This window comes from Coffea eugenioides, chromosome 5, assembly GCF_003713205.1.
Source record: "Coffea eugenioides isolate CCC68of chromosome 5, Ceug_1.0, whole genome shotgun sequence".
NCBI lineage: Eukaryota > Viridiplantae > Streptophyta > Magnoliopsida > Gentianales > Rubiaceae > Coffea > Coffea eugenioides.
This window is the reverse complement of record NC_040039.1, coordinates 47,433,272-47,453,880: the sequence shown is the minus strand read 5'-3', so window position 1 is coordinate 47,453,880 and position 20,609 is coordinate 47,433,272. Positions and strand designations below refer to the sequence as shown.

Below are 20,609 nucleotides of genomic sequence, written 5' to 3'. Positions count from 1 at the left end.
CCGTGGAGAGAGAGACAGAACGGTTACGAGAAAAGCCACAGCATGGTGCCAAGTGGCGATCTTACGTCACCTGAAGTCAGCGAGTCACGCCTCCCGCAGGCCGCAAGTGGTCCCGTTCATCCACTTACCCATGTCGACGTCTGCCTAATTGTTGCTTTCATGTTTGTTTTGGATTGGGGACAACAATAAAAAATAAAATCTAAACTCAGAAAAGAAGAAGTTCATCGGATGCCTCCTAAAATGCCATTTTTGATGGTAGATAAATTATTGCTCCTTTTTTGACTTCATCATACTCTATATAGTGCCCAGTCTCCACATTCTTCATTCTACCATCCAAGCGCTATTAAAGTTTCTCTCTCTCTCTCTCTCTCTCATTTTTTTTTCCCACTTTACACAAACTACTAATTTGCATATGCATAATGAGGATAAGATCTTACAAACACAAACATGCATCATGAGAACAAGTATCAATATTGAATATGTATGCTTGGATAGTAGATTATTTAGGATAATTTTAAAAAATAAAATACTGTAACAATGAATATGTCTGGATAGCAAATTATTTGGAATAATTTTAAAAAGTAAAATAATGTAGCACTTTTCTTTTATATGATATATATGAGATAAAAAATAATTAAAAAATATATTTATCACGCACGCAAATAATAAATTTGTACAAATAATCTATTATTCAAACAAACTCGGGTAACTGTTAGGTTGGATTTTATCTCATCGACTTTTTATTTTGTTGAATTTGAATTTTATTTCACAGACTGTTTATTTTCCCAAACCCAACAGTAACTCTCATCTTTTTAACTTATCCTATTGTTGTAATTTGCGAGACATTATTATATGAATAGACTATGGATAATGGATGTAAAGTTCTTAATGCCTTGTACTTGATGGTAAAAGAGCAAGTAAAACAATTAGTGGCAATTGAAGAATTCAAATTGACTTGGACCACACCTTCACTGATATGTTGCTGCTCAAAATTTGATCTTACAGCACAATTGCTATAGGTTGTTATACTGTTTTCATGACTATATGTGTCGTCTAGAAAAAAAAGTACAAACATTTTTAACTTATGTAAGTTTACAAGACCAAACCTATTTAAATAACTTTCCATGTAATTTTATGCTTAGAAACACGGTAATCTCCCATACTTTTCAAAGCAGTAACTGAAGGTTGAACAATTAAAGGTCATCTACATGTGTACATATGAAGCTTTGGTACGTAAAGCTGTAAACTTTATAAGGTTCTCCAAACACCCTTTAGCGTGCAATCTTACTATACAATCAATGTCTAACCAACAAGTAAGTACTCATTAACAAAATACTCCTAATTGTAATAGTCCCAGATGATTTCAAACAAATAATAGTTTTAACTTTTGATTATGAAAATGTCCGTTGTTCAATTGTTTTAGCTTTGCTTCACAAGATCAGATTGAAAGACTATATATATATATATATATAAAATAAATACAAAGTAAAACCAATTTGTTCCTAAGAAAAAAAAATTTTGTCCTCCTTTTCCTCCAAATGTGGTCAATGAGAATCGATCAAAATGGTCAGAATTAACCGCTGAAAAAGAGAAAAGAACACGAACTGAAAATGTGTGTTTCATTTCAAAGCATACCCCATTGGCATTATCAATAGACAATAGTCAAAAAAATCAAAGCACATGGATTGATTCATTCATTAGTCTCTTTTACACTTTTCAGCTTCCACATTTCGTCCGTCTTCCCATGATGGGAGGGCAGTAAAAGGGCACTTTCGCCAATCTATCCCCCTTTCAATCAAACACTCCGCCATTTCTTCCTCAGTCCACGAGTCCAACCAAATAGACTCATCATCACCTCCTAAGCGTAGCATAGCATAGCATCATAGTAGTATTTTACCACTACTACTTCTAGGCTACTAGCATATGCATAAAGCTCTGCCACCTTCGCAGCCTGCTCCTCCTCCTTCCCACCTTCTTTTCCGTTGTACTACACCGTTTACTTCATCCTCTTCGACCTTCCTCTCATCCCTTTTCATCCCACCTCGGATCACCAATCACGATCATCTATAAAGCGAGAAGTTAACTTTGTTGATAGTAGTGATTTTTTTTTTGTTTTCATTTTTATTTGGGATTTTTGGGCTTTTTTTTTTTTTAAAGTGGCAGTGGTAGTTTGGGGTGGGGAAGATGACGTCGGGGACGAGGCTGCCGACGTGGAAGGAGAGGGAGAACAACAAGAGGAGGGAGAGGAGGAGGAGAGCTATCGCGGCCAATATATTCGCCGGCTTGAGAATGTACGGGAACTACAAACTCCCAAAGCATTGCGACAATAATGAGGTCCTTAAAGCCCTCTGCAATGAGGCCGGCTGGAGTGTCGAGCCCGACGGCACCACTTACCGGAAAGTACGCACCCCCCCCCCCTTCTTATCCACGTTCAACTTCCCAGTTCTATTAACAGCATGTTAATTTCTTTTTCCATTTTTTTTTCTTATTTTCGGTGATAATTGTGGAACAAGAAATTCTAGAATTGTATCAAGCAGATGAGCTTCCTGATTACCCATTTCTTTTTTTCCTCTTTTTCTTTCCTGGTCTACGAGTGCTAATGGCCAGCTGTCTACCACCACACCTCCAACTGCCCTGGCGGCAGGCGCATTTTAGCGGGTTTGTTTTTGGGCCGTTAGAACGGCTTTTCCTTTTTCTGCCGCGTCATCACTCATCACTCTTTTTTTAGCACATATGGCGTAAGCGCACGCTCTCCTTTGTTACTGCAAAGAATTGTTCTGTTATGCTAACGCACGCCGGTGGCAATTGGTTTACTTACTGCCACTGTAAAAAAAAAAAAAAAGTATTACTGATAAAGATTAGTGTGGAGATCATCTGAGTTCTGACCCATCAGGTGTTTGCTAATGTTGGATGATTAGTAGTATCACTTTTTACTTTTGTTTCTTTGTTTTTACTGTCTAGTAGAATTAGATTCTCGTATTCTTCCTTTTTCTGCTGTTTCCTCCTCCCTAGTCTACGTTGCCTTAGATCCTGTCTGCACTGTAAGAACTGGGCGCCACAGCTGCTTAGCAGACAGACATTACACCATCTCTGTTGCTTTTGTTTGTTGTTGACCAGTAAGTTTCAAAGATTCCCAACATGGTTTTTTCTTTTTAGAAAATCCATATTCTTTCTGAGCTCAAAAATCCAAATCTTTAACCCTTTATTTTAGTAACTTTTGTTAAACTAAATCTCTTATCTTTGTTTTATCAGTTAGCAAGTGCTAGTTGATAGAGTGTAGCATTGGGATCTTGGAAAACAATAATATATATGTCCCTTTAGTTTTGCTAAAATTTAGCCTGGGGATTCCCATGTAGCTGTGGGCCTCTCAGGGGTCACAAGGAGGTCTGGTAATAATGTGCTTTTGAGGCTCTCTCTCATCTCATCTCATTCTCTTTTAACCTTTGGTGGATTTGGTTCAAACATCTTTTTCTGGTGGTAGTGTACTAGTCTTTACTTTCTTCACTTGCGACAGAAGCCCTTTTCCAGTAGTTGCTAAAAGTAGTATTAAATTGGGCTTCTTGCTTTAGATCTCTTGCTGTTCTCGTGAAGGACTCGAAGTTGCCAGTACGATACTTGCTTTCGAGGACAGTTGCATTATTTTCGGTTCTTACTGTTTTTGTGGGAATTGTACTGATTCTTTTCACAATTGTAATATGGCACAAGTACAATAACTAGGATTCAGAAACAGTGAAGATGGTAGTCGTACGTAATATTAGGTTACACATAAATACAAAAAATCAACAAGTTCTAGAATCCTTTCCTATTGGTTTCTCCACAAGGCCTTTTTGGGGGCTTGGTGGGAAGGTTGGTTGGAATGTGAGACACTGTTTAATAAATTTGTATGTATGCTTTGAAATCTGAGGACCTCCTAGCATTGCAATTGGCTCTCTTACTAATAATTCAGCTGAACTGATCATTCTAGTCTGAATGGGCAGTCAAAAAGGTTAAAGAAATTTGTTGTGATTGAAGTTAATAAGACAAAGATTGGTGCAATTTCACAATGAAGTTTACCTGCATTTGAGACAAAAAGTCAAAAAACCGCTTGTTCTTGATCTTGATACACTTGCAAATAGGGTAAACACTTGGTGCAGAAAATAGGGTAGAATATGTTTACCAGCTCTCCATATGCAGCTGCAGGAAATATATACCTTTGGTAAAGGCTTTCCTTGACATATTTCACTTTAGCTAAGGACAGTTATTGTGCTGTGATAGACCATACAAGTTGGATCAGCTGGATGGTAATACCTGTTTTATTAATGCTTGGATATCACAAATCTTGCCGAGTGAACAAAGAAAGTGGAAGACGGTGTCTTAAAGAGAGTTTGAAATGCATCAGTCACTTCATATTGAACTGTGTTCTAAAAGTAAAATATCGAAAATAGGGTATCAAAGAAGTGTAATGCTTATCGTACAGGAGAGACTAGGGGAGTTCAATACGATGCATGTGGCATAATATCAATTATGTTCCTATAATGCCGGATAAAATGTCAGCTGCTCATTGTGTCTACAGTATAGTGGCAAAGAGATCAAGATTAGGTAGTGTGTCATTTTGTTCTGTTACTATAATATGATGAAGGGAAAAACAGTAATGTCGAGAGATACTAACAGGACACCAAAAGCTTTCTCCTAGGTTTTGTAAGTTAGATGAATAAAAATATGGGTGATTGAATTTAATTCTTTGTTTGAAATCCTTTTGCACTCACATAGCCTTCCAGTGACCATTTTTCTAATTTACAGGGATGCAAGCCAGTGGACAGAATGGATATCATGGGTGGATCAACATCAGCAAGCCCGTGTTCATCTTATCACCCAAGCCCAGGAACGTCATACAACCCAAGCCCTGCTTCTTCTTCCTTCCCAAGTCCAGCTTCTTCCCCATATGCTGCAAATATCAATGGTGACGGAAATTCCCTCATCCCATGGCTTAAGAACCTCTCGTCTTCCTCCTCCTCGACATCCTCCACCAAATTCCAACTCCTTTACCATGGTGGGTCCATAAGTGCACCTGTTACCCCTCCCCTGAGCTCCCCTACTGCCCGGACTCCGCGATTGAAGACGGACTGGGATGATTCCTCTGCTCGTGCTAGCTGGGGCTCTCACAGCCCCTTCCTTCCGTTATCTACACCTCCCAGTCCTGGACGTCAGGCCCCTCCTGATTCAGAATGGTTTGCTGGAATGCAAATTCCACAAGGCGGACCAACTTCACCTACATTCAGCCTTGTCTCCGCCAATCCATTTGCCTTCAAATTCGAGTCCCTAAGACACAGTGGCTCTCGCATGTGCACTCCAGGGCAAAGTGGGACCTGCTCGCCCGCCATACCTGCAGGCTCTGATGTTCCCATGGCTGAAGTAATTTCCGATGAGTTTGCATTTAGAAGCATTAAAGGTGGTCTGGTGAAGCCATGGGAAGGAGAGAGGATCCATGAAGATTGTGGTTCAGATGATCTTGAGCTTACCCTTGGGAGCTCAAAAACCAGGTTTGTTGGCATGAATATATAGCAAACAGATGTTGAAAACAGGTCTTCGTTTTGCTCATTTCTTGATTTATGCAGATGAATGTATGCATCAGGAGGGCGAATAAAAGGGCAGTCCTTTAATGCATCCTGAAGGTCAGAAAAGGATCGGAGTCGAGGTTTTTAGGGAGCTAGTTTGCAGTCATCCTGGGTTCTCTCGTTAAAAGTCTGCAACATGATTGTTGAGCTGTGAAGTGACTTTGCATCGCTGGTAAGCTTGAAAGCAAGCCCTCAAGGAGAAAGGGTTGGTGGCTTTTTCTTTCTTGTCTGCAATTGGAAGCTTTGAATGTCAAATTGTCTTATGAATTTTTATATATTCCAATGGTTCAAGCTAGTCGGGCTTCTGCTGTACCGTGTTTCTTCAGTAACTTATTCACTCAATTTCAAGATTGCGACTTTTGGTGTCCAAAGGCTGGATGATGATAGTGATGAGTATATCTTTATAGAAGCTAAACGCTAACTGAAAAAAAAAAAGGAAGCCAATCGGCAAAGCGGATTCGGGTCGTGTTCGGTTAAAAATTGATATTTTCTCCAAAAATTATTTGACTGTATCATAAAATTTTTAATTAATTTTATTATTATTATTATTATTTTACATATATCACGTCATAAAAAAAAATTACAATAATTTTTTTCAATAATATTTAAAATGATCTTCTATCCAAAACACATGTCACTCCAAAAAAAAAAAGGTCTTGTAAGGCTTTAAATTTCCCCCTGAATCGAAAAAATTCTTTCAGATATATGAAAAATCAAGAACTGATAATGAAGTTATTTAATTAAAAATTTTGTAATTTATGTGTGTGTCTAATTGCTCTCTCTAACTGTCCATTTAGAGCAGTTAGGGGTCCAATAAACAGGAAGTTACAAGTTACATCCTACGGGGGCCCAAGAAGTCCAACACAGACATTCTCTGTTGAAGATATCGACTGTTTATTGAAACAAGTGGGCCTTAGTTTGGGTGAAGCCGACTAAAGCTTGTCGAGGTTCATAATCATTCCAGCTTACTAATCCCCTGTTCGGTGGTGCCTAGAATTAAGTCTAGATAACATTTCACATCATCCAAATTAAGTATACAATAGTACCATATTCCCTTGAGCCATATGCTCAAATAATACCAGCACAAAAGTTGATTTAATTAACAAGAACGGAACATTTTTTTTTTAATAAAAGGTCACGTGGTCAAATTTCGTTCTAAGAATCTCTATGAGTGACATATGATCTCGAAGGCATGTTTTGATCCGTGGTGATGATACGAGCTAAATCCACCCAAACTTTTTTTTCCTTAAAACAAAAATTGTAAATAATAAATATAATAATAATGCTATGAAGACCAGGAATGTTAGGATGCCAGTTTATTGAGTGTGAATGCAATTCCAGTCGGCAACCCAACATCCAATTCAATAGAATTGAGTGTGAATGTAATTCCAGTCGGCAAGCCAACATCCAATTCAATAGAAAGGTCATGCCGTTGCTGTCTAAGATAATAGTAGTAATGATTTTGTTATTCTTTAATTACTTTTCCGTTGATAAAAAGGATTCTTTAACAGTGGGTTTCGATGAAATAAAAAAAAAAAAAGACAGGAAAATGATCAAGTGTGAAAAGTTGAGTTTTTATTGGCTGGTTTTGATCAAGTGTGACAGGTGGTATTGGTTATTTTTTTGTTTTAAATTATGTTGACTTAGTGGGATAAAGACACAAATAAAAAAACTACAAAGATGGTGAGTGCATTATTATCTAATTATAAAGACAAATTTGCTTTGTTTGGAAGAGTTGTTTTTAAAATATTTTATTATAATAATGTATATAAAAAAATGTTACTCTAAATATTTTTAGTAATGTTTTTAGAATATATTTTGTGATATTTTTAAAGTTTAAAAATTTTTAAAATATTTTTTAAAAATTAATACCACCGCTACCATCCTCTCCCTGCTTCCTCCTCCCTCCCTCGTTCTTCCCTCCTCCCTTTCCCTCCCCTTTCTTGTCACATCCCGCCCCTTCCCTCCCCGCTTTGATCAGATTGGTGATGAAGGGGAGAGGTGGGGTGAGGCGGAGAAGGGGAGGGGAAGGTGAAGGGAGTAGGAAGAGGAAGAGAGAGGAAAGAGGAGGAAAGAGAGGGAGGAGGGGATAGTGGCGGTGGTGAGTGATGATGGTAGTAATCGGTGGAAGAAGAAGATGGTGTAGATTTTATTTTTAAAATTTTTTTTATATATTTGAAGTTGTTTTTAATATATTGTGTATATGTGATTTTTTAGAATTATATTTGTTTGTATATCACTATTTCGATATATATGAAAAAATTGTTTTTAAAAAATTACGTATAAACCTTTGGGCACCGTCCTCCACGTCTCCTCGACAAAAACAGGACAAAATATCCCAAAAAAAAAAGAGGAAAGAAAAAATAATAAAAAAGTGGGAAATTGGCCATTAGGTCCTTTGACCTTCTGGGCCCAAACGCCAAACTTTCGCTCTCAATAGAAAACGAAATCTTATTATTTTTTTTTGTCAAAAGTCATTCATTTATATCATCATCAATATCTTTGATACAGTTGAAAAAAATAAAAATAAATGATATCTCACAAATCTGTCTTCTCGGGACTCTAGAACTGCAAGCGAGGATCACCACCAACGTGGCATGAAAGAGGAGCATATCCAAAATAATAAAAATAAATACTGATAAACAAAATCCCAAAATAAAGCGTTCCTCAGAAAAAAAAAAAATCAGTTAAACAGTCTTGAACTCGTCAGTCGTCACAGGCTCACAGCTCTTATCTTCAAATCTTCAGCATTTGGATTGATTTGGAAACCTCTCTCTTCCTCGATTCTCGTTCCTCTTAAAAAAAAAATTATCCAATTCGCAAAATTATTTTTACTGCACACAATTTTTTCCAGCTCGGCAAGCCACCCGAAAAGTGAAGAAATCTATACCCTAGTTTTAGTCTGAAACCCTAATTTTCCAATCCGAGAGTAGGAATTAATACCCAGCGAGCTAAAAGAATTCTGGGTTCTTTTGCATTTGTTCCAGTTCTAAGCTGTGAATCGGATATCCTTGGCTCAGCTCTGCGGCTGGTATTCGAAATTTAGGATTTTGGCTTATTTAGTTGGTTTTGGGATACTGATCTGAGTGTGAGAATTATGATTTGTTCGTTTCGGTTAAATAATTTTGGGTTGCTGAAGTATTGGCGGAGGTTTGGTTTTTAGCTATATAATCTGTTTGGTGAATTATTAGGTTATAAGTAACTGAATATTTTGAACTGCGGAAATGATGTCCGTGGAGAGATCATTCGATGCATGGGAAGAGGTTCAAAGGCATGGTCAGGATTTAGCTGATAGGTTAGCTCAGGGTTTTACTGGCTTGATACAGTCTCATATCACTCCGCCGTCATTTCCATGGCCAAATTCGCAGCCGCCTAAGCTTTTTGATATGGAGTTTGCAGCTCAGAATTTTGTGAAAAGGGACTTTGGACTTGCTGTGGACAATTCAGCCATTAATGGGGTTTCTGCGATTTTCGATATTGGGAATAGGATAGGTCAGGCTGGGGTGGATTTTGGTGCTTGTGTTAACGGCATGGTTCAACAGTTTTTCAGGAGGTTGCCAGTCCCATTTCGGCATGAAGAGAATGTGGTGGTGTCATTGCAGACAGAGGCTAATAGCCAGAGGAATGATATGGGTATTAGTTTACAAGAAGATTTGGCATCAGTGGCCAAACGGTTTAGGGACTACGGGTTCACGGAAACTAAACTGGTTGCTGAGGGGTCTACAGATGAAGAAAATGCTGGTCTTAATGTGAAGGCATCAAAACTCTTTGGTAGATCACAGGTACAACTTGAACAGATAAAAGAGTTACAAGTGTTTATAGAATACTATAGTGCATGCCAAGCCTGTAATTAATGAATCCAATTTAATTTCTGAACAGATTGAGCTCAACTGTAGCATGTAAACGGGAGTTTTGGGTAATTGTGTTCAGTGGGATGACTTTATCGTTAAAAATATACACAAGTGCTTTATATTGTACTTTAGGGCATATTGTCTTTTCTGTGCCTATCAGCACATTGAACAAAACCTAAGTCTTTGTTCTTGTAGTTGACAAGTATGTAACATTTGATTGAGATAAATCTAATGGAGCATAAGTTTTTGACTCTTAATATAAGTAAGATGATGTTTATTTCGGTGCTCTAGCTTAGAGAAATCTAATTATGTAACTTGCTTGTGGCATAGCTCTCTTTATTATAGAAAAGGACACAAATTTATTGATAAATAACTCTCTCTTGCGAGGCTGTCCTTGAATTGTTCAGCTTTGTTATCTGGCAGTTTGTGGTTAGCTCATTATTGGGTCATTTAGTGGATTCTAAATGGCTAATTAATGCCAATCTTTAATGGTAATCTGACAAAATGTGATGCTTGAACGCAATTGCTTGTGATGTGGCTGCTTTCATATTTACATTCTAACATACATCAACGATACGGTGATTGCAGTTGTTGAAAGACAAAAATGGGAAAAATAAAAGCCTGAATCTGTGATATTGATACAGGTCAAAAGACATTCAGTTTTATTTTAGCTTGTTAACCTGAATCTGTCATATTTTAGCTTTTTATGTATATATTCCTTCGAGACATTCAGTTCAAAAGACATTCAGTTTTATTTTAGCTTTTTCTCTATATTCCTACAAGCCAGATTCTAGACTCTGATTTTTCTTAGGTAGGTTATAATAGGTTTGGAACCTTGTTTCTTGTCACAATGAGACCAAAATTGTAAAACAAAACTGAGTTGATATGTATGATTCCATTCCATTTACTCTGTTTGATGGGCAAATTATTATGTAGGGTACCATTAATGTTACGTCGACATATGAAAGTAGGACACGAAGTGTAGAAAGCTCTTTGGTGGCGAGGGGGGACTTGTGGAGAGTTGAGGCATCACAAAGTAGTTCTACATCTCGGAACGATAATTCGCTGTTCCTTGTCCAGCTCGGTCCAGTTCTTTTTGTTCGTGATTCAACACTTCTTTTGCCAGTTCACTTGTCAAAGCAACACTTGCTTTGGTATGGCTATGACAGGAAGGTAAGTTTAATATCTTTGTACATTCTGTTGTATATGGATTAAAGTCTGGTTTCCTTGCAAGAGCAAAATTAATGTTGCAGGACCTGAACAGGAAGTTTTAGATGTTGTGATCAACATCTAAAATCAGTTGCCACCATGATGTCATAGATGTTGGATCAACCTCTAAAATTTATTTCCATCACATGTTTGCAGTTGATAAGCTTTTTAACGTGGTTGCATTGTTGTCTATTCTGTCTACTTAAGAGCTGTTTAATGGGGAATTTTGGCAAATGTTCTAAAGCTTGCTTCCCATTTATGACTTGTAGTTTATATGTAAAGTGTAAAGATGATTACTTTATGCAGTTATAGAATGTTCGACCTTTTGATAACTTCATGCAGTTATGTAGAACGTGTATGGAAGGTAAAATTAAACTTTGTTTGGAGATGCTGTTCATCTCTTGATGTGATGCTCCTTATTTGCTGTGTATGTCTATTTTTCTGTGCAAGAGAGAGGATTGGTGGGGCAGGGAAGGATGGGAGTGTGCATATTGCTTCAGCTCATTGTGCGTTCTCAGTAGTGGCCAACTTTCTTTAATGGAAATTTGAAGCTGATATTTAACTTGTATAGCGCATCTTGATTTGCTTGTTATCTAACCAACTTGTCTTCACAGTTGTTTTACTATTAGACGTTCCTCATATTAACTTTCATGTGAATCATCTTTAATAAGACTTTAAATTTTGCTTTCTAATTATCTCTGTGTGTTTTAATGAAATTGTTTTTTGCACTTCAGTTGGACTTTATCTGCTTCATATGCTCTTTAAGCTTTGCCTTTTTTTTCTGGTTTTACCTAAATTAAGTTGGTTTCTTATCGGCTATGGGCAGAATGGAATGCATTCACTATGTCCAGCGATGTGGTCTAAGCATAGGAGGTGGCTCTTGATGTCAATGATATGTCTCAATCCTTTGGCCTGTGTAAGTATGATTCTGTAATTTGTGTCATACTCTTTAACTATTCTGTATCTGGCTCACTTTGGCTGGTATAATTAATTGGTACTGTCAAATGCATCCCATGGAAGATATGAAGAAGGGAGAAAGCTGAATATTATGAAAAATTTCAAAGAGTGCTCGTACCAAAAGTTCATGAATGTGCTTTCCTTGTCTTTTTCAGTCTGTTAATATCATTCTCTCATTTTTGCTTTTAACTCGGGAAACTGAAATCTGAGCTCTAGAAGGAGAAGTAAGGACCAAGTATTATTGCTTGTTCTCAAAATGCAACTATCTTGCTTCATTTTCCATGCAGCTTGATTGATGGGTATTAACTGCACCTCTGGTGCAAATATTTCTGCATGATGCACTTCCAGTATTTCAAGAAATAGGTTTTCTTTCTGCAGATTAGCTTATTGACTTTTTGTCTCTCTCTCTCTCTCTCTATAGTCATTCATGGACCTACAGTTTCCGAATGGCCAAATAACCTATATATCTGGCGAGGGCATATCTACCAGTGCTTTTCTGCCTCTTTGTGGAGGTCTTCTTCAAGCTCAGGGTCAATATCCTGGAGAGATGAGGTTCAGTTTCTCTTGTAAGGTGAGAGTAGAAAATGCCTGGACAAGCTTTTGCTGTTTGAATATAATCCTCTCTTTTGGAACTTAGCCAAGTTACAGCTTGGTCTAGGAAGCTAATAAATGGTTGGATTTATCCAGAATAAGCTGGGGACATGCATTACACCTATGGTGCAGTGGCCTGATAAGTCATTCTCCCTGGGCCTGGCACAGTCTTTAGCTTGGAAGAGATCTGGGCTCATGGTCAGACCAACCATCCAGTTCAGGTAAATTTTTATCTACTACACTTCTTGTGCCTAGCTCTATGTATGTTTTGAGTGAAAATTTTCACTGTCATTGGGATATTGACAAAATTACATTCTTGTTATTTAACTTATGGATATGTTCTTTTCTGGTTCCTATTTATTTTTGGTTCATTCAATATTTAACATGCAAGAATGGTTTGTGAAATTTTTTTTTTTTGCCTATTCATAAAATGCCAAATGTACAGTTTGTGCCCTACATTTGGTGGAAGCAATCCTGGATTGCGAGCGGAATTTACACATAGTCTGAAGGATGAACTAAGCCTCATCTGTGGCTGCGCACTTGTTGATTGTCCTTCTGCATTTGCATCAGTTTCTGTAAGTTGTCCCTATTTTACATATAAACTTTGGCTTTCTTGTATTACATTGTTGACGCTTGATAGGTTTTCTATAGCTTAAGAGTAATTGGTAATGGGCTGAGGCTTGTGTTAGGAAGAGGGGACCTGTGAATTAGAGCGTGACTGAGGAAATTGACTGATGTGTGCTTAGCTAAGTGCAATCATATTAGAGAGCACACATCTAGTTTTGGAGTCTATTGAGGATAGAATTTAAAGTTTTTACCTCAAAAATTTTCGGAGCTCATGACCAAATATATCATTTAGTTTTAAGGAATCTATCTGTTCTTCTTTTTGGATTTGAATTTTCTTGCATCCAAGCCAAAATTTGAACTCTTGTACTCTATAATTTCTGCCGTGAGATCCCTGTGAACAGCGCAGGCTTGCTATGCTGAATAATAAGACATACTGCAGCAGTGTTGTTATCTTTTAAAAGATGCTTGTTTTTGCTGTTTGCTTTAAGAACGTCACTAGATATGGTGTTTGCTAATGAATCAGATTGTTTTACCGTCACTAGATTCTGCTTTCCGTTTTCTCCTTGTATTCCATAATTACTCCTCTGACTTAAAATTCTTTTCATCCTCTATGTAGCTTGGCAGGTCCAAGTGGAATGGAAACGTTGGCAGCTCAGGGATAGTTGTCAAAGTTGAAACTCCTTTGGGTGATGTTTGCAGGCCGACCTTCTCTGTTCAGTTGAATAGTGGAATCGAGTTGTAAAGTTTCTGATAGGTTTATCGAAGTTTTGTACAGACTCCGGATTGTCCTTTCTTCTAGAAGCACAGCCTCATCACAATGCCCTAACCCCCCCCCCCTCTCTCTCCTTGACCCCTCTTTAAAAGAGCCAAAGAAGAAAAAGAAAAAAAAAGAATTAGGAGGAGGAAATACAGGAATAAATATTTGTGTAGAAAATTGTATATATCTCATTGTGCATGATTGTCCTTTGGAATGCCAAGATTGACCTTCATCCTAATGTGTTTATTACTTTGTATGTTTCTCCTTGTTGATATGGAGATGATGGCTCGAGAACTTTCAGATTTCTTGTTTTCAATTATTGTAGGTAAAATTGTATGCTTTGGGGTCTGCTTGGAAGGTTAGTTTTCCTTGTGTTTGGAAAAATTAAAAAAACTTTTTTTTTCCTTTTCTCCTTGCTATCGGGGTATGCTTATAAGAAATGCAACCATTTCCTATAATTGATCTTAATGACGAAGAAAAGAGAAATTTGTGTCATTCATATTTTCCATCAATCCATGGACAAAAGTACAATGACAAAAGCAGTAGCTGGCTGCTGCAATCCTCCTGCTCTCATGTTCTGACTGAAAAAAATCTTATCCAGTGGGCATAGGAAAAGCTTCTTAACTGTTCTTATAGCAATATTCAGTTGAACATTCAGGGATGGCGATCTTATGAAGTCTAATTTGCTACTTAATCTACAAGATTTTGTTTCCAATTGTTACACATTGTACGTAGAAAAACCGAGACCGGGAGGAGAAATATATATATATATATATATCATGACTTGCTTTCTTCATTTGACAATAAATCTATGACAGAAATGGCAGAAATGGCTTTGCAAGGACATGAACTTCCTTTCCTTTTCCAACGACATATCAGTAAGGGTTCAACTGAGGCTGCATTTAATTTGAGGGAGCAGAAGGACAGTAACTGAGGACTGTACGTTCGAATGTAGGAGACAACGGTTAAGTAGGCACAGTAAGGACGAGTATTACAATCCTTCTTGAAAGAAAAAGAATGTACGTAAGACATGATTTGCCCTGTGGCCTGCAAAAAGTGATACTCCCTCTCCGTCCCATTGTTAATGTCATATTTCCACTTTTTGCTTGTCCCAAAATTTGAGTCACTTTGAAAAAGTCAAATCACTTTTACAATTATTTTCCAGTTATACCCTTCTATTGACAAGTCAAGATTGCACTAACCAATTCTGATGGACTCAGCCACAACACATCATCGGAAGTTATACCCTTCTGATTGTCTTTGTCTTTTAGTCAAAGTGACTTAATGGCAAGTGGTCCTACCAATTTGTTGTTTCACTCCACAAACAGCAAAGGGTACGCTTGGAAGAGTTAGATAAGCCTGTCCCGTAATACTACTGTACATAAAAAGTGCGTTTCCCAAAAAGCGTCCCAAATTTTGGGACGGAGGGAGTACTATAATTCTCATGATGCATTTAAATATTTCTGGAAAGATTTCAGTGGTACAAAGCAGTCAATACATCAGAAAAACTATGATGTAACTATCAGAAGCAAAGTAGCAGGTTCAACAAGAAGTGGTAGTGGTGGTGGTACTTCTTTCCGAGACAGCCAATGGCTCAAATGCTTTTATACCATGAGAGACTTTACTTCTAGCACCGACCACCTTTATTGTTGATCTTCCCGGAAAAATAACTGGCCGACAAAAGATCAGAGCAATAATTAACTCGGTCAGGAATGTTATAATGCTGATCCATACAAATACAGATCTCCTCCAATACCATATCATCCTTTTGATCTGGGGAAGCTCAGATTCGATGTGCAGTGATGCAGCATATATTTCTGGGATACCAAAGCCTGCTTCATATTCTGCTCTCTGTTCAATTATCACCTTAAAGCAAGCAGTTGGCTCATATCCCTCTGTAAAGTCCATGACGCCTATTTTCAAGTGTTGGATTTCTGATTGAAAACCAGCAAGAAGAAGGGGACTTTTAAATATGGTCCCAACAAATCTTATTGGTTGACTTTTGAATTGTAGCATGGTGGGATAGCTTGAACTTGCAGTCACCTTACCTTCTGAAGACAAGCACTCTACCCTCACCTACATTAACAAAGCTGAGAACCATAAGTATTTATATAACCCCCATGAAAGGGACATTCTGGGCGGAGAAGTTTGCACAATTTTCTGGTTCAACTCTTCAGAACTTTGAGAGTCACCTAGCTTTGTCGTTACAATATGGCAGATGTATGAGCAGCAGATCTTACTTAACTGAAGAGATAATCCTATTTTTGTGTCAATGCAATGAATGTATCAACTAACAGGTAAACTTACCTTGTTCTGAACAATGAGACGTAAAAGCAAGCAGTCAAATCCATAAGGGAAATCATCATTTTTGTTCCGTACTTAGACAAATAATTTTTTGTCTTAGAAATAGAATCAATTGCCTATATTACAGAAGTCGTCATACCTGGAATATCCCAAGGTTTCTGTTGTACTCTGACTCGGGCATTGTCAGCAACACAGTAAGCTGTAGCTTGTGATTGTAAGGGATGGTGCGCCCTCCAGCACTCTTGGAAAACAGCATCCTGTCTTCAGAAATCAAGCCAGGGGACGCACCAGTGACAGGAGAGGATGTAACGGGAACAAAAGCAACCGGACTACTTGTGGTGTAGTCAAAGTTCAGATTTTCAGTTGTCTGTATGGATTCTACGACCAAATGTCTCATGGTTATGCCGCCAATCACGAATCCCATGATTAGCAATCCAACCAGGATCAGATACACGTAAACTGACCAGAAAAATGCCCAACAAAATCTTACAGCCACTTTCAGCATTGACTGTTGCAACTTCAACCGATCACATATAAAGTACATCAAACTAAACCAAAAGTAACTCCGCAATGTCAACAGCTTTTTCATTAAATGCTCTCTAGCTAGAGCTAGAGCACGAAATGGCAACGTTAGCATTGTGAGCCAAAAGTTGAATATCTGAATAGGTAATGTGAAGACGCTTGTGAACAAACTAAGTTGAGCACCACCGAGTTCAAGTATCAGTACTGTCAGGATTCTTAGAAAAGCTACAAAATCCAGTGGAAAGTTGTTATAGAAACTGGAAGGACATTCAATCATCTTTGGAAATTGAACATACATGTTACTGCTTTCAATTCCCGGATTTGATGAACTTGAACTTGATTGAAGCGGAGAGCACTCGGACTTCCAACGTACCTTTTCATCCAATTGCATGGCACTTTTTCCTTTCCATTTCCTGACTAAGTCATTCTTGTCCTCGTTAATACTGCATGACTCCAGTTGAGAGGATCGAAATGGTCCTGGTGACTTTCGGGCCATCAACAATTTTTCAGCTCCAAGCAGCAAAGAATGCCTCACCAAGTTGATGAAAAAGTTGTCTGATTCTCGACCACGTGCATTGACATATCCAAATGAATCACTAGGACCTTTGAACGTCCCATGATTACCATCAATGTCATCAATATTTTCTTGTATGTTCGAGTCATCCATTGATTGTTTCTCCAAAGAAGTAATGAAATGAAAGAGTCTTTGTATTTGATCTAAATAATGAAAATGAAATAAAAGTGACGAGGGAAAATCCTGTTAGAAATGAATCAACGGGTATGCTGCATGAGGCCACTTTTATAGTCAACAGAATTTGCTTAGGTGGAAGGACCTCAATCTTCTTCGGGTGATAATTAGATGGTCATTGGACAGTCCAGATTGGTTGGCTCATTAACCAAGATTGGTTTCTTATCTGATGGTTGGGATTCTCTGATCGACTTCAATTCAGAAATTCAGGATAAATTACGTTGCAGATTGACACACATCTCAACACTAGCTGATAAGTTTTGGACTGTCCAGCCCCCATTCTCCATACCACACGACGAGCCTGGCAGGTCTCATAGGAATCTAAAGCATATTACAGTTCTAAAATAAACATTTTTGCAATACCGCAATTGGGTGTCAGGCCATAACCTGGGATTGGCACACGTATCTAATATTCTAATTATGATTGATTTGGAAGTTGGAACTGCCCGAATTCCAAGTCCAGTTGTTCCTTGAGTTTCTGAGCAGCCTTCTTTTTTTTTCCGGCTCTAGGAGTCCTGCGGATGGAGGTACTCTGCTATGAAACCAGGATTGGAGTAGCAATTAAGAATCTTGATTTTGGGTGGGATTATTTTGGATATAGGCCAGTCATTTTGTGCTTAACAAAATGGAAGTGGGTTTTAGTGCCATAGGTTTCAGGACGTGCGGTGATTCAGATACATTGCAAGGAGAAAATTGATGAACACATACATACTCAGACTGAAAGAAAGAATATGAATTTTGTTACAAAGAGCACAGGAACTCCAAAGGTACCTAAAAAAATGTCAATGACAGAATCTGTATGGCACTAAATAATAAAAGTTTGCGATCCTGCAATCCTAAATCTCATCCTCATAAGTTACTCAAAGTTCGACATCATCAACACCACGAAAGAAGCTTGTTAGATGAAGAAAAATTGCGCATTTCATTCTCACTAGGAAGAGACACTGGTCTGTCAGTCCATGGTCCGTCATCTGTTGAAGTAGTCCGAGCGAACTGACTGTCAATGGAGAGTTTAGAAACATGGATTTGACTGTCTTGTGATAATTTCTCAAGGGCTTGACCCTAATGTCCTCATTCAATGAGGTGCATTTGATTAGTGGTGCCTGAACTGCAATTCTGCCTTCGAGCATACTCACTGCAGAAGACATGGATGGCTGTAAAGTAGGAGATGGATTAGTACATCATAACGCCAAATTTAACATCCTCAGTGCTTCATCTGTACTGTAGTTTGAACCAAGACTTGGATCCACAAGCTCTAAAAGATTTCCTCGTTCTTGCAGGACGTCACGTTGCCACATGGAACAACGGAAACTTAGTAACTCATCCATTACCACCAACGGATTGAGTAACAAAGAAATTCGCTAGTAGAATGTTAAGAATAGACACTCAACTCTATATTTGGTAGAATATTTGCAGCTATGATAAGAATGCACAAGCCAAGAACAACTCTATGATAGGTAGAACATTTCCTGCTATGATAAGAGTGACTAAGCTAAGCTATATTTCCTGCTAAATCAGTCTACGAGATTTCTTTCCAAGAGAGGAGAACGAATTCATGGAGGGATTGATGAATGGTATCTATGATCCCAATCATTGAGTTCTTAGGTCCTGTAAACACAATCTTCAGCCAAAACTCTAATTTCCCATTTTGTAATTTTGATGGTATTGACTACAAAAATTTTTGATAAAATTCATTAGTTTATACTTGCTGTCCCTCCTGCTTCCATCCTCTCCTAAATATTACCCACCAATGTTGACAGACACTCGCGCTACTCTTCATACTTGATCAATTTTTAGGAAGCTCAAGTAAGATGCTATTTCAGCCAACCCACTTTTAGGAAGAGACATGTTCATTCATTCCATAGGTTTCAAGTAATCAACTCCAATTTGCTAATTTAAGCTACAGAAGGTAATTTTTGCCTGATGGATAGAGCTGATATACGAGCTTACCCAATCAAGTGTTTGTGTTCTTTTCCCAATGAAGATCTCCTGGGCAACTACTCCAAACCTGTAAACATCTGCTTTATCCGTTAAGTAACCCTTCATAGCATATTCATGAGCCATTAACCTCTGCTGGAATAATTTATAATACAAATCATAAGATCTTTTCCATGGATAAATGTCATCATGTGTTTTGCCTAACTATGTACTATTACCCACCTCCTGCAATGAAATACAAAAATTTCAGTCAATTTTTGTTGTTATCAACGAAAGATCAGATGAAGAAAAAATTACGAATAAAAGAAGGAAATAGGCTCAAAAGCTGACATTGTTCCGCCAATTCAAGTGCTAATATATGTGTTCTCCACTTCATCAGCTTGGCCAATCCAAAATCAGATATTTTAGCATTGAGATCCTTGTCAAGAAGTACATTTGTAGCCATTATGTCTCTGTGGGCAATTTTCAACCTGAGATTATTCATTAAGATATGCCAAGCCTCTTGCTATCCTAAGCATATCTTCTTCTTTGTCGGCCAGTTTAGATATAGGCACTGTTCCATTCGACCTAATAATGTAAGGCAACAGGGAAAAGAATGTGAAAGTGAAATATCATATTGCAAGCTATGCTTTCTCATAAAGATGATACCAAAATGCTTACCAAATATTGCTCCAGAAAGACAGCCATTTTGCCAGGTATTCATATAGTAGCTACAAATCTATGCAACAGCCATAAGGCCTCACCAACGCTACACCCATAACAGCCATAATGATCTGCATAGTTGAGGAAAGATCACATGAAATCATACAGATCATAGGTGGCTCTCAATAATACAAGATGCCGTATAGGTTGGCAACACATAAATTGGGATTTTCCAAGTATGCAAGGTCCTTTAGATCCACCAAGCAATTCCGTGACACATACAGCCAAGGTCATCCACATGATCATGAACAAACCAAAATGAATGTAACAAAGAGACTTAGTATTTCAGGACTGACGAGTTGCCCGTTGAAGTCGAATAGCTGGAGGATAAGTTCCTGTTGAAGTACAAGATTTCTGATTTAAACCCTAAAATATTCCACCCAGGAAGAAAGCAAAGAAACGCTTACACAGTGCCAGCAAATTCAAATAGTTCAAATGCAATAAATGTCCGGTTTGTGCGCGTGCATGCATGTGTATGATATTTATGTAAACTTGTTTGCAACATTTGCGTCCATTCAACTTTTGGAGAAAAGAGGATATGTGTACCAACATGCATGTTCTGTCTGCTGTCCAGTTCCCAAATGGGTATATCTCCGCTTAATGCATTAGAAGCCAGAAAGCTGCACAAAACAGAACGGCATTTAGCTTGTTCCATAGTATAGGCCGTTATCCGATTATTCAAGAAAAGAATAACATGTTTCACATATTGCAAACAAAACTCAATTTAGAACAAGTGACTTACAGGTTATTGAAGTTCGAACTTTGAAAAGTATTTGGGATTGGACTATTGTAGCTGAGGTCCCTGTGAAAGCATTGCCCAACAAACCCAAAACCAGAAGCAATAGCAGTAGATCTTCTACTCCAATGCT

At 37.9% G+C, this 20,609-nt stretch overlaps 3 protein-coding genes across 3 annotated transcripts; 2 read left to right on the top strand and 1 right to left on the bottom strand.

Moving 5' to 3' along the window:
• Positions 1-1,765: 1,765 nt before the first annotated feature.
• Positions 1,766-5,954, top strand: LOC113770832 (BES1/BZR1 homolog protein 4). Its single transcript, XM_027315428.1, has 3 exons — positions 1,766-2,400; positions 4,780-5,519; positions 5,595-5,954. The coding sequence occupies exons 1-3, from the start codon at positions 2,185-2,187 to the stop codon at positions 5,596-5,598; spliced, it is 960 nt and encodes a 319-aa protein (XP_027171229.1). The 5' UTR covers positions 1,766-2,184; the 3' UTR covers positions 5,599-5,954.
• A 2,317-nt stretch (positions 5,955-8,271) lies between these two features.
• LOC113770876 lies at positions 8,272-13,830 on the top strand. Its single transcript, XM_027315492.1, has 7 exons — positions 8,272-9,376; positions 10,382-10,618; positions 11,481-11,570; positions 12,033-12,182; positions 12,299-12,423; positions 12,648-12,777; positions 13,386-13,830. The coding sequence occupies exons 1-7, from the start codon at positions 8,819-8,821 to the stop codon at positions 13,509-13,511; spliced, it is 1,416 nt and encodes a 471-aa protein (XP_027171293.1). The 5' UTR covers positions 8,272-8,818; the 3' UTR covers positions 13,512-13,830.
• Positions 13,831-14,034: 204 nt separating this feature from the next.
• LOC113771898 (seipin-2-like) lies at positions 14,035-17,019 on the bottom strand. The gene is made up of 4 exons (XM_027316445.1): positions 16,649-17,019; positions 15,970-16,609; positions 15,098-15,602; positions 14,035-14,150 (listed from the first exon to the last, which is right to left on the bottom strand). The coding sequence occupies exons 1-4, from the start codon at positions 17,017-17,019 to the stop codon at positions 14,035-14,037; spliced, it is 1,632 nt and encodes a 543-aa protein (XP_027172246.1).
• Positions 17,020-20,609: the final 3,590 nt, after the last annotated feature.